Source organism: Mobula hypostoma, chromosome 4, assembly GCF_963921235.1.
Source record: "Mobula hypostoma chromosome 4, sMobHyp1.1, whole genome shotgun sequence".
Classification (NCBI taxonomy): domain Eukaryota; kingdom Metazoa; phylum Chordata; class Chondrichthyes; order Myliobatiformes; family Myliobatidae; genus Mobula; species Mobula hypostoma.
The window spans coordinates 171,366,414-171,380,090 of record NC_086100.1 but is presented as its reverse complement, the minus strand read 5'-3'; the positions used below and the strand labels follow the sequence as shown (position 1 = coordinate 171,380,090).

Sequence of the window (13,677 nt, the reverse complement as noted above, 5' to 3'; positions counted from 1 at the left end):
GACTTCCTCACAAAATCTGGGCTGTGTAGGACAAAGGAGCCACAATGGGGTGACACCATGGTGCAGATAGTGGAGCTGCAGCTTTACAACTGCACTGGCCTACATTCAAAGCTGGCTTCAGGAGCCGATGTGGACATCTCCTCGTGGCATGTGGGTTTCTTCCAAGTGTTCCAGTTTCCTCCCACATTCCCCAAGATATGCAGCTTGGTAGGTTAATTGGCCTCTTTAAATGAATCCTGGTGTGTATATGAGTGGGAGAAGTCGATGGGATGTAAGCAGAATAGATCACTGTAAGTGGGTGGTTGCTAGTTGGCACAGAGGATAATTGGATGGATTTCATGCCTCATTTATTCACAAATGGGATTAGATTGCCAGCTTGAGCAATATTAATTTCCCATTCCTGGTTGCCCCTGATCCAGAGGCACTCCGAAGTCAACCACAGTGCTGTGGCTGTGGGAGCTTCTCATTGGCTACGTACGGGCAGCACCTCCTTTCCTCGAGTACGCTGGTGAACCAGCTGAACCGACAACAGCACAGTTTGGACAGGCACAGTTACCAGTGCTCAACTCTCATCTCATGTTCATTTAACATCTTAAATTCCAGAACCACTGTGGTGGGATTTAGATCATTGGTCCAGACGTCTGGGTGCTGGTCAGCTAACAGGAGGGTACACGGCAACCATCTCGGCCTAGTGGGGGAGCAAGTAGATGGGTGGGGAATTCAAACACTGTGGATCTCAGCCCTCCCCTCTCCACCCGGTCCCAAGGTCTCCGGTCGGGAATGTCTGCTCTGTTGGCTGCAGCCTTGCTGTGGGACTGACCTGACCTACTGATGTGTTCTGTGTGATCTATCCCTGCAGTCGTGGATAAGTAAAACCGCGGAAGCAAACGTTAAACTCATTCTTTACAATGTGACACAGCAGGATGAGGGCGAGTATCTGTGTAGGGCCACCAACTTCGTTGGTGTGGCCGAAAAGATGCACTGGCTGTACGTCAACGAACCGAAACCAGGTAAACACAGACCTCTGTCCCAGGCCTCCAACGGCTGAGTACAACCTCTAACCTCCACCCACCCCCAGCACCCCCACATGGGGGCTCAGAAATCCCCTGTATGTTACTGAACTCAAACTGCTGTGGGCTGCCAACCAATCGCTGGTAACCTTTCCTTTTCACTTGCTTTGCATCAAGAAAATCCCTGTTGCTGCCCTTTGCTAAGGAAAAAAAAAATTCCCGCAATACAAGAGGATTGCGTTCCGTCTTTCACACGCTATTTTCTCCAACTTTCCTCTCTTTGTTACTCCCTGGCCTGTCCACTGGATCGAATAACGATTGGGTGCTCTCGAATGCTGTGCCTAACCGAGATATGTTCACCTCTCTTTCTGCTTACCCCTCCTGTTTCTGAAAGCATCTCTAGACCTGACTTGAAGCAATCCCAGCATATTGTGGGCCAACTTTTTACTCAAGTTCACTTTTTAAATCTGCTTTTGCATGTCTAATAATGGGACAGAGAGAGTGAAACCCTGGTGAAGGGGACTCTTGACTCATTGTGCTGGTTGTAGAGGTAGGAATGTCTATCATGTGGCCCCAGTCTGGAGCAGGGTGTAAACTTTTACATGTGCTTCTACCTGCTTTCAGGTGTGCGGTGTGCAGGGACTTCAACTCGGGTTGCTACGGTCCATATCTCTCCTCTTCACTTTCTCCTATCCTGTTTGCTTTGTGTTTTGTTTTTGTAGACTGCTGGTATTAACACAACGGATAAGGAAATAGAAATTCTGTACTTGCGAAATGTTACTTTTGAGGATGCAGGGGAATATACCTGCTTGGCTGGTAATTCTATTGGGTACTCGCATCACTCTGCATGGCTGTCCGTGCTGCCAGGTATTTCTGCTTCCTCAGATTCTCTTGTGTGATCGTTGTTTGATGTCTCTTTCCACAAAATGGGAAGATCATGCTCTTATGATTGCGATGACTTCAAGCAGAAACTCTCACCATCTGCGGCCACTTCTTTGATTGGTGTGTTCCAATTTTGTCCCTTCAAGGTGCAATTTCTCCCACCCCGTCAGACGCCACCCTGGGGCGACTGTTCCCCTTGGCTTACTGGGCGTTAACAAGGGGATGTGTACAGCCTTTGTGCAAGCAACAAGCAGCTTCTCCAATGGAGACAAAAAAAAATTACTGTATCTTTGTTAGGGACTTATTTGCCCTTTCCTTGTTCCACATCACTAATCACGGGACCACGATCAGCAGAGCTGCTTTCATCATGACCTAATTAGGCTCCCTCCAAGACCTAGCCAACCTGAGCACGTCCGTCTACTGAACCTCAGGCTGGCTGAGACCCTGGGCAGCACTGAGGGCGTGAGGAGAGAGCATTGCTCTGCTTGGTGCACTCGGTGTCCCAACAATGTTGGACATCTGCTTCCCTCGATATGTGCATCTCCATCAACCTCTACTTAAGCCAATATCTTTGAAGAGAGATAACCCAGATGGTGAAAGTGCATGTTTGAATACAAAATAATGAATGAAAATCAAGGTGATTCTTCTCAAATGCAATGATTTTGTCAGCTTGTTTTCAGTAATGAACTGAAGGGCAATGCAAGAGATTGCGTTATAACACAAACTCCCCAGTGTCTACTGAAACTGAAATTCAGATTATTAATAATGGCAAAATGATGTGAAGTAACTGACCAGATTGTCCCAGATACGAGTTCTTGTGGTGCTCAGAAAAAAGATTGTGACTTATTCCTCTTTGCTATAACCATTGATGTTTACAAATAAGTACATTTTTAATATTACACGTTTATATTTTTTGGTGTTAATGATGTGTTCTGTATGCCAGGTTTATACTTGGGGTTGGAGGCACCAGCTCCCTTTTTCTCGTGATTGTGATGATGCATCCAACTCCTGTTCTGACCAGCGTCCGTGGTCCCAGGAAATCACAAATGCCTGTTTTTAAAGGGAGATACATTCACATTTACTTTAACTGGCAGTAGTTTGCATCAGCAATTTCCCGATCTAGTTTAGGGCAAATCATATATTAACAGTTCATTTCTCTTCAGCTGAAAAACATAGTGTAAATTTTTGTCTTCAGCATACAATCAAATTGAATACAACAAACACATTGCCTTGAGCCCTTTGCCGTTTGTGAATTAGTTTGGAAGTCACCCTATAATAAGTATTTTGCTGAAATTATTCTTCCCGGCCATTTTCCATCTCCAAGCCTCTCCCGTCGCCTGGTTATCCACCTCCAGCTGAAGGTGCATTTCCACAAGGTGATGGAAAACTGGCAATGTAACCATGGTTGCCTTCAAAACTGGTCAGGTGTTTCCCTCCCCAGCACCACACATTTAAACTCCCCTCGGCTCTCCTCAGTTAACAGCAACTGAAAGTTCTTCCACGTCCCAGGCTGGTTTTATCGTTGCCTCAGAAACATGGAGCCGCTGTTTGATTGGGATCGAACGTACTGTGCACCCTACTTGGTGCTCACTATGTAAGCCCCCTGCACTTTGTCACAGAGTTATATCGCCCAGAAACGTGCCCTTCGAAGCTAGCTCATTGATCAGAAACCGGCCCACGTCCACCAAGGAATCTTCCTCAGCTAGCCCCACTTACTCACTTTTGGCTATGCCAGGGGAGTCCACGAACCCCTCAGTTAATGGTAGGGGTCCATGGCATTAAAATAGTTTGGAACATATGCTCTGTCCATGAACCTGTCGAAATGTTGTAATTGTACATGCCACCGCGACCTCCTCTGGTAGTTCCTTCCAGACACCACACTCTATGTGAAAATTTGCCCCTCAAGTCCTCTTTAAATTTTCTCCCTCTCATCTTAAATTTATGCCCTCTCGTCTTAGACTCCTCCACCCTGGGAGAAAGACTGTGCCCACTCACCTTTTCTATGCCTCTCATGACTTTACAAACCTCTATAAAGTCATCCCTCAGCCCCCTTGTCTCCAGTGATAACAGTCTCAGCCGGTCCATTCTCCCCTCATAACTCAAGCTCCCCATTCCCAGCAGCCTCTTCGTGAATCGTTTCTGCACGTCTTCTAGCTGAACCCCATGCTTCCAGTGGCATGGCGACCAGAACTTCACACGATACTCCAGGTGCAGTCTCATAAATGTTTTGTACAGCAAATGAAGATCAGTTAACGGTCAGATTCTGCTTGCTGAACGAAAGCCTCCAGTTCAGCTTTCCTCTCCTTTTAGGTGTTGGCCTCCGACACAGCTGTGATTGAGTTGGCTGCAGCACCCGTTAGTCAATGAAAGGAAAATTGCCGAGTGATTTTTGGCACATTGGCCTCCATAAATCAAAGTATTAAGTACAGGAGATGGGATGTTATGTTGAATTTGTATAAGACGTTGGCGAGGCATAATTTGGAATATTGTGTGTAGTTCTGGTCACTTACCTACAGGAAAGATATCAATAAAATGGAAAGAGTGCAGAGAAAATTTACAAGGATGTTGCTGGGACTGGAAGACCTGAGTTATAAGGAAAGATTGATTAAGTTGGATATTTATTGACCAGAGCATAGCAGAATGAGGAGAGATTTGATAGAAGGTGCACAAAACTATGAGGGGTATAGATAGGGTAAATGCATACAGACTTTTTTCCACGAAGGTTGAGTAAGACTAGAGGTCATTGGTTTAAGGGTGAAAGGTGAAATGTTTAAGGGGAACATGGGGGGGATCTTCCTCACTTAGAGCGTGGTGAGAGTGTGGAATGAGCTGCCAGTGGAACTGGTGGATGCAGGTTCGATTTCAACATTTAGGAGAAGTTTGGATTGGTGCATGGATGAGAGGGGTATGAAGGGATATGGTCCAGGTGCAGATCGATGGGAGTAGGCAAAATAATAGTTTGGCATGGACGAGATGGGCCAAGGGGCCTGTTTCTGTGCTGTGGTGTTCTATAACTCTATTCCAGTCCTGATCACTGTACAAGTGATGGGGTACCTCGGTCGTGTAACAGTGTGACACGATTACAGTTCAGGGCATCAGAGTTCAATCCTGGCATCCTCTGTAAGCAAGTTTGCACGCTCCTACCTGTGTGCGTGTGTGTTTCCTCCACGTGCTCCAGTTTCCTCCCACAGTCCAAAGACATACTAGTTAGTTTATTAATCAGTCATTATAAATTGTCCCATGATTAAGCGAGGGTTGAATTGCTGGGTGGTGAAGGGCCAGAAGGACCTGCTTCACACAGTATCTCTGGGTAATAACAAGTACAACACCCCTTGCAGGAAGTGGGTGTGCGGATATTCAGTGATGACAGAGCCACAAGACAGCTGAGGGATCCTCCAAAATCAAACTGTCCCAGAGTCACTCTCACCTACTGTTTGGGGACCCATGTCCAGCACTAGAGTGTCTGCCCCTACCCCAGGTGAACCCCACTCCCTTTCGCCTTCCCAGGGAGTTAACAGCAAAGGAAGAGAGCAGGAGAAGAGAGATTCGAAGGTTAAAAATCTCCAGTTTTTGAAGAGTATTTTTTACTATGTTTGTGTCACTTTGTTTGGCTAGGTGACCATAGCAGCAATTTTATTTTGGGCTATCGTTAAAGTTCACTACAAGTCTGATGAATATGACATTAAATAAATAAGGTTTTTCTGCCAGAGTATTACTGATCAGTGTGTTGATGCAGAACAGATCCATGGTGAGGTCTTTTAACTTGATTCTCACACTGATTTCCCTGCAGCTGAAGACTTGGTGAAGGAGGACGACTCTGGCTCAGTCTATGCGGACGTCCTCATCTATGTGACGGGTTGTGTTCTTATCATTCTGACTGTTACTATAGTGATCATGTGCAGAATGCGAACGTCCTCAAAGAAAACTCTGAACCCACCTCCGGTGCAGAAACTCTCCAAGTTCCCACTGAAGAGACAGGTAACAGAAAGTAGATACAAGAGTTTAGAGCATATTGTAGCGGGAGCATCTAGAAGGTGAACTCAGTTAGATTGGTATACACACTGATTGTACTCAACGTGCCACACATCCTGCTTCTGCTGCCATCTAAAAGCTTCAGAGGTATCTTCAATGACGTTTAATTGGATCATTAAAAATCACACTGTGTGTTAGCAAATCCCTTGCCCCACCCTCGATAGGCCACGTTCCACTGGCAGATGGCTATTTTGTGAGCTGCCTTGTTTAAACTCAAAAGCTCGATATGTTATCTGGAGACAAAAACACACACACTCTGCTCTGAGCCCCAAGGTAGTGAGGGAGGGAGGGACGGAGGTTAAACATAGAACAGGAACAGGCCCATCAGCCCATATTGTTGTGCCAAACCAATTAAATTATTTTCCAAATGGTCAACTAAACTAATCCCCTTACTACACAATGTCCATGTCCTTCCATTCATGTGCATAGCTAACCATCTCTGAAAGTCTCTAATGTATCTGCCCCAGGCACCCACCACTCCCTGTGTAAACTGTCTAGCTGCCCCTTTCTAACAGGAGATTACTGCTAGGATCCAACGTGCAGGTAAATGGCGAGGGCTGGGTTCGGCTCGGTCACTGTACTCCCCAGAGCCAGTCGACCTGTAGTCAATTACTACATCATGGGTCACACCCTGTCTGGGCAGAGCATTCAGGCAATTGATATCACAGCAACCCCAGAGGGAGAGAGAAATTGTTGATTCATAAAATGCAGTAGGGTGCTGACTCAGAATTATCTTTCTGGTGTTAATCAATGCAGGCACTAGGAAATCTGAAATGAAAACAGAAAGTGCTGGAAAGACTCAGCAGGTCGAGCACATCTGCAAAAAGAGAAAGAGAAAAGCAAATTAGTCTCTCCTTTACCTTGACTAATTTGTTCCACTCTTGTTTCTGTGAAGAGTTGCAGGTGTCAAACACTGTTTCCCTTTGCCTGAGTTTTAACAGCACTTTCTGTTCTTACCACGTCTCAGACATTGCTGCGTCGTGTAAGACAGCATGAATGGAGAAACAGATCACAGCGGAGAGTTAGTAACCCTGTGTGGGATGCCTACTCCGTCCCACTGTTCACGTTATGCAGCTTCTGAGCTCTGCTATACCACTACGTTCAGTAGAAATGTGGCAATCTGATTGATTAAATGTCCAATGTAACACTTGTGTAGCTGATACCAGATCCCTCCTTACAGTCCCACACACACTGATTAATATGTGTGCCAGATGGAGACCACAAGGAAACAAGGCCACAGTTTCTGAGAGGCAGAAGCCGTACTGAATAATAATAGATATTAATTTATAAAACAGAATAAATATAGCCTGGTGTCCTGCTTCGGGCTTTTATCTCCATCCTGAATGCAGTCCAGCATTGATAGAATGCCAAGTTTAAGGAATAGAGCTCTATTAGATGAAAAAACAGCCCAGAAATGTGTTTGTGAGCCTTTGATGTTGTCTTCATCCTACAACTGTTTAAATTCAGATATCGCAGCAACTTATAGTGGTTGGTAAAAAATCTGAATCCTTTTTCATTCAAGCAGGTATCCTTGGAGTCGAATTCCTCCATGAATTCCAACACGCCGCTGGTGAGAATTGCCCGCCTGTCTTCTAGTGATTCACCCATGTTGGCCAACGTCTCAGAGTTAGAGCTCCCAGCCGATCCAAAGTGGGAGTTTCAACGGCCAAGGTGACTTCTACTGACAGATACTGCTTTAGAGTCATTGCTGCTTCCCTTCGTCATTTAACCTTGATGGATCTTCTTGTTTCCTTAGGCTGACTCTGGGAAAACCCCTGGGCGAGGGCTGTTTCGGTCAAGTAGTCATGGCAGAAGCCATTGGGATCGAGAAAGACAAAGCCAACAAGCCAGTCACTGTCGCTGTCAAAATGCTGAAAGGTGAGAACATGTTTACAGGCACCCGCCACACCGTGTGAAGCTGGTGTAGATTTGAAAGACCCTCCCCATTCAGGGCATGCTCTTTTCTTGCTGCTACCGTCAGGAATGAGGTACAGGGGCCTTAGGTCCCACACCACCAGGCTCCGGAACAGTTACTCCTTTTGAACCATCAGGCTCTTGAATCAGCGTGTATATAAATTCACTGATTTCAACGATGAACTGATTCCACAACCTAAGGACTCCACCGCTCACGTTCTCAATATTATTTACTTATTTATTTTGTATTTGCATAGTTTGTCTTCTTTTGCATATTGTTTGTTTGTCAGTATCGCAAACACAAGAAAATCTGCAGATCCAAAGCAACACACACAAATCGCTGGATCAGTCCTGATGAAAGGTCTCAGCCTGAAACGTTGACTCCTCACTCTTTTCCACAGATGCCGCCTGACCTGCTGAGTTCTTCCTGCATTTAGTGTGTGGGTTGTTCGCCAGTTATTGTTTGTGTGTAGCTTTTCATTGATTCTTTAGTTTTTTGTGAATGCCTACAAGAAAATGAATCTCAGGGTAGTGACATGGTGACATATACATGCTTTGAACGTTGAGAAGACAGCTTGATTGGCAGGACAACAGCTTAAATCCTGCGTTGGGGAAAGAAGGCAGCGATTAGAGGCTGATTCTCTTCGGTGTCAGTCCCGGACAGGTACATGGTTAGGAAAGGTTTATAGGATATGGTCAAACGTGGGCAGGTGATGCTAGTTCAGATGGGCATCTTGGTCAGCATGGACGATTCAAGCCGAAGAGCCTGTTTCCATGAAGTATTGCTCTGTGACTCTATTGAGTAAATCTATCAACTTGCCTCCCTGAACCTGCAGACCTAGCAAGTGATGCTTCATTTTTAAGCCTTTGGTCATTGGACTATTTGGCATTTATTTATTTATTTATTAATTATTGAGATACAGCACGGAATAGGCCCTTCCGGCCCTTTTGAGTCATGCTGCCCAGCAAACCCCGGTTTAACCCGAGCCTAAGCACGGGAAATTTACAATGACCAATTTAACCAACCAACCGGTATATCTTGGGCTGAGAGAGGAAACCGGAGGAAACCCACGTGGTCACGGGGAGAACGTACAAACCCCTTACAGACAGCGACGTGGATTGATCCCAGGTCATTGGTATCGTAAAGCATTCTGCGACCGTGCTGCATGTGGAAGGCCATTGTAAAGTGAAATACTGCAGCTACTGGAAATCTGAGATTGGAGTTGAGAATGGTGGGAATACTTAGTGGGTCAGGCTTTGTGTGGAGAGAGAAACAAGTCCAGCATTGCCAGGAACTCTGTAGAAGAGTCACTGACCTAAAGTGAATACCGTGTTTTCCTCTCTCTATAATTGCCTGACCTCTGAAGGTAACTCATTACTGTGTTTAAGAGCCTCGGAACTATAGTACTTCAGCTTTCCTAATTTGGAATAGGCACACCCTTAGGAACTGAAAGAAGCAAAGTTTAAAAACTTCAAAGTTCAAAGTAGATTTATTATCCAAGTACATATACGTCTCCGTACACTACCCCGAGATTCATTTTCATGCGGGCATACACAGTAGGTACAAAAAACCACAATGGAATCAGTGGAAAACTCCACACAAGCAAAGATGGCCCAATGTGCAAAAGAAGACAAGCTGTGCAAGTACAATCAATAAATAAATGAACAAAATAATACTGAGAATATGAGTTGTAGAGTCCTTGAAAGTGAGTCCACAGTTTGTGGAATCAGTTCAGAGTTGAGGTGAGTGAAGTCATCCACACTGGCTCAGGGGCCTGATGTTTCAAGGGTAATAACTGTTCCTGGACCTGGTAGTGTGTGACTTGAGACTTCTGTGCCTGAAGAGAGCAGGGAGAAGAGACGACGAGGGTCCTTGCTGATGGACGCTGTTGTCTTGTGGATGTGCTCGGTGGTGGGGAAGGCTTTTCCTGTAATGGGCTAGCTGTATTCCGTTAAACAGGGATTCAATCCTGAATCCACCATGTGGTTCTGTTACTGGCGACCCGATCGGAGTCATTGTCGGAGCAGCAGTCTGCTTAAAACATAAAAGAGTGGAGCTGGGTATGGGCTGCATCTGATGATATGTGGAAAAGCAAAGCTTTAAGGGGCTTTTTAAACATTATCTCAACCCACTCAGGTTTAATATCACTGGCATATGTCGTGAAACTTGTTGTTTTGCAGCAGAAGCACAATGCAATACATAATTTAAATATCTATAAATTACAAGAAGAAATATATATATAACATTATATCCTTTAATTTAATCCAAATATTTTGTACGTTCCATAGTAAAGGATCCATGAACTTAGCTGCAATGCATTGATTAATTCTGACAGTGGGGCAGCCACTCCAGAAAGTCATTCCACACTGCCATCTGCTGTCAGAAGCTACAAGTACTTCGTGACTGATATGGGAAATATTGACATCACCATTTACATTCCTTCAACTGTGCAACGTTTTGTTTAGTGTTTGCAAGTTTAATCACTGTTGAGATTCTACACCGTCAAACATGGGCAGTGGGGAAATCAACCTCTGAATACAAGGAACAGAGATGAGAGGAAATGTCTTTAGCCAGATGGTGGTGAACTTGTAGGATTCATTGCTAAGTCATCGGGTACACTTAAAGCAGAGGTTGATAGGCTCTTGGTAGTAAGGGCGTCAGTGGTTACGAGAGGAAGCCAGGAGAATAGGTTAATAAATCAACCATGATGGAATGACAGAGCAGACTCGATGGGCTGGATGCCCTAATTCTGTTCCTACGTCGTGTGTTCTAACAGTAATTGTTAGCTTATTTAAGTCTGTTGGATTAGGGCTGAAAATAGAGACAGATGCAATTTGCTGATGCCGATCTTTTGGTATCACATTGAGTTAATTTCCGTAGGCTGCTATAAGATATTTCACAAACTACATCATATTCCACTTAACTTCATTTAAATGACGAGGCTAGAATTTATCCCGTCCCTAACTGTAAATTGGAAATGTAGTGGTGAGTGGCCTTCTTGAACCACTGTGTCCCTCTGGGGAAGGTCCCGACAGTGCTGTTCGGTAGGGTTCCCAGGATTGGGACCGAGTGGTAATGTGGGAGAAGGGGGTAAACCTGGTGGTGTTGGTGGAGTTCGTGGGGAGCTGGTGCCTGTAACCTGCATGTGCCTGAGTTCAGTAACAAGCCTCTCTGTGTATTTAGTCACTTCATACCCTTTTCTGTCCTTGCAGACGATGCTACTGACAAAGACCTGTCTGACCTGGTGTCGGAAATGGAAATGATGAAGATGATTGGAAAACATAAAAATATTATTAATTTACTGGGGGCCTGTACACAGGATGGTGAGTCTGAAGGGTGGGGGGTGGATATTTTCAATCCAGGTCTCAGTAAATGTACGCGCACTCATCTCCAATATCCTCATCAAAGTACCCCAATCACCTCACAACAGCAACCTGCACCCCAATCCCCTAACACCCCGCCGCTGCCCGACTATTCACGTCCTAGTTTCTCATACTCTGGGTCCCCATCTCCTGGCAGAAGCTGTTAATCTGGTGCTGGACAAACAACAGTGTGTCAGGCATGTGCACCAGAAGTTGCAGTTTGCTTATCTTTTTCTTTCTACCATTCACCCCAGGTATTCACTTGCACTAGAACACCACACTACAGCACAGAAACAGGCCCGTTGACCTACCTGTCCATGCTGAACTATTATTCTGCCTCGTCCCATCAATCTGCACCCAAACCATAGCCCTCCTTACCCCTCCCATCCATGTACCCATCCAAATTTCTCTTAAATGTTGAAAATCAACCCACATCCACTACTTCCACTGGCAGCTCGTTCCACACTCTCACTCTGAAGAGATCCCCCTCAAGTTCCCCTTAAACATTTCACCTTTCACCCTTAACCCGTAATGTGTCACCCAACCTCAGTGCTAAAAGCCTGCTTACATTTACCTTCCCTCCACTCTTCACAATTTTGGATACTTCTATCAAATCTCCCCTCATCCTCCTACGCTCTGTAGTCAATAAAGTTCTAACTAGTGTGCCTAATGCTTTCTTTACAACCCTTTCTACCTGTGAAGCCACTTTCAAGGAATTATGGATCTGTATTCCCAATTCCCCCTCTCCTCCATTATTCCTCTTAATGAGAACAGGAATCCCAGTTGGATCTCATCTCACCAAGGGACAACGTGTTTCAGAGCTTGCGAAGCGCTGATTACTCCATCAACCCACGTTCACGGATTCAGATTCATTTGTTTATCAGATGCAAATCGAAACGTACAGCAAAATGCATCATTTGTATTAACAACCAACACAAACTAAGGATGCACAAGTGTCGCCACGTGTTCCAGCATAACGCTTGCAGTAAGTTTGTTGCCTTGTCTTCCCATCCAGGCCCCCTCTATGTCATAGTCGAGTTTGCGTCAAAGGGGAACCTGCGAGAGTACCTCAAAGCACGAAGGCCCCCTGGCATGGATTACTCCTTTGACACCTGCAAGGTGCCCGATGAGCAGTTAACGTTCAAGGACCTGGTCTCCTGCGCCTACCAGGTTGCTCGTGGGATGGAATATCTGGCTTCTCAAAAGGTGAACAGCTAAGACCATAAGACACAGGAGCAGAATTAGGCCATTCAGTCCATTGAATCTGCTCCACCATTCTATTACGATGCCTCTCAACCCCATTCTCTTGCCTGCTCCCCGTAACCTTTGACACCCTGACTATAGAAACTACAGCACAGAAACAGGCCCTTTGGCCCTTCTTGGCTGTGCCAAACCATTTTCTGCCTAGTCCCACTGACCTGCACACGGACCATATCCCTCCATACATCTCCCATCCATGCACCTGTCCAATTTATTCTTAAATGTTAAAAAAGAACCCGCATTTACCACCTCGTCTGGCAGCTCATTCCATACTCCCACCACTCTCTGTGTGAAGAAGTCCCCCATAATGTTCCCTTTAAACTTTTCCCCCCTCACCCTTAACCCATGTCCTCTGGTTTTTTTCTCCCCTTGCCTCAGTGGAAAAAGCCTGCTTGCAGTCACTCTATCTATACCCATCATAATTTTATATACCTCGATCAAATCTCCCCTCATTCTTCTACACTCCAGGGAATAAAGTCCTAACCTATTCAACCTTTCTCCGTAACTGAGTTTCTCAAGTCCCGGCAATATCCTTGTAAACCTTCTCTGCACTCTTTCAACCTTATTTATATCCTTCCTGTAATTTGGTGACCAGAACTGAACACAATACTCCAGATTCGGCCTCACCAATGCCTTATACAACCTCATCATAACATTCCAGCTCTCATACTCAATACTTCGATTAATAAAGGCCAATGTACCAAAAGCTCTCTTTACGACCCTATCTACCTGTGACAACACTTTTAGGGGATTTTGTATCTGTATTCCCAGATCCCTCTGTTCCACTGCACTCCTCAGTGCCTTACCATTAACCCTGTATGTTCTACATTGGTTTGTCCTTCCAACGTGCAATACCTCACACTTATTAAACTCCATCTGCTATTTTTCAGCCCATTTTTCCAGATGGTCCAAGTCCCTCTGCTGGCTCTGAAAACCTTCCTCACTGTCTACTACACCTCCAATCTTTGTATCATCAGCAAACTTGCTGATCCAATTTACCACATTATCATCCAGATCATTGATATAGATGACAAATAACAATGGACCCAGCACTGATCCCTGTGGCACACCACTAGTCACAGGCCTCCACTCAGAGAAGCAATTCTCTACCACCACTCTCTGGCTTCTTCCATTGAGCCAATGTCTAATCCAATTTACCACCTCTCCATGTATACCTAGCGACTGAATTTTCCTAACTAACCTCCCATGCGGGACC

At 45.3% G+C, this 13,677-nt stretch overlaps 1 protein-coding gene across 10 annotated transcripts in view; it reads left to right on the top strand.

The window, feature by feature from the left end:
- fgfr3 (fibroblast growth factor receptor 3) overlaps positions 1–13,677 on the top strand; it is a 280,510-nt gene that overhangs the window by 252,906 nt on the left and 13,927 nt on the right. For 6 of the 10 annotated variants that reach the window (XM_063047006.1, XM_063047010.1, XM_063047008.1 and 3 more), the window contains 6 exons: positions 860–1,010; positions 5,683–5,870; positions 7,447–7,595; positions 7,681–7,802; positions 11,052–11,162; positions 12,217–12,407. In XM_063047006.1, coding sequence (XP_062903076.1) covers positions 860–1,010; positions 5,683–5,870; positions 7,447–7,595; positions 7,681–7,802; positions 11,052–11,162; positions 12,217–12,407 — 912 coding nt within the window. Of the gene's footprint in view, positions 1–859; positions 1,011–1,732; positions 1,878–5,682; positions 5,871–7,446; positions 7,596–7,680; positions 7,803–11,051; positions 11,163–12,216; positions 12,408–13,677 lie in introns of all 10 variants that reach the window. The other 4 variants (XM_063047014.1, XM_063047013.1, XM_063047015.1 and 1 more) reach the window with 4 other exon arrangements.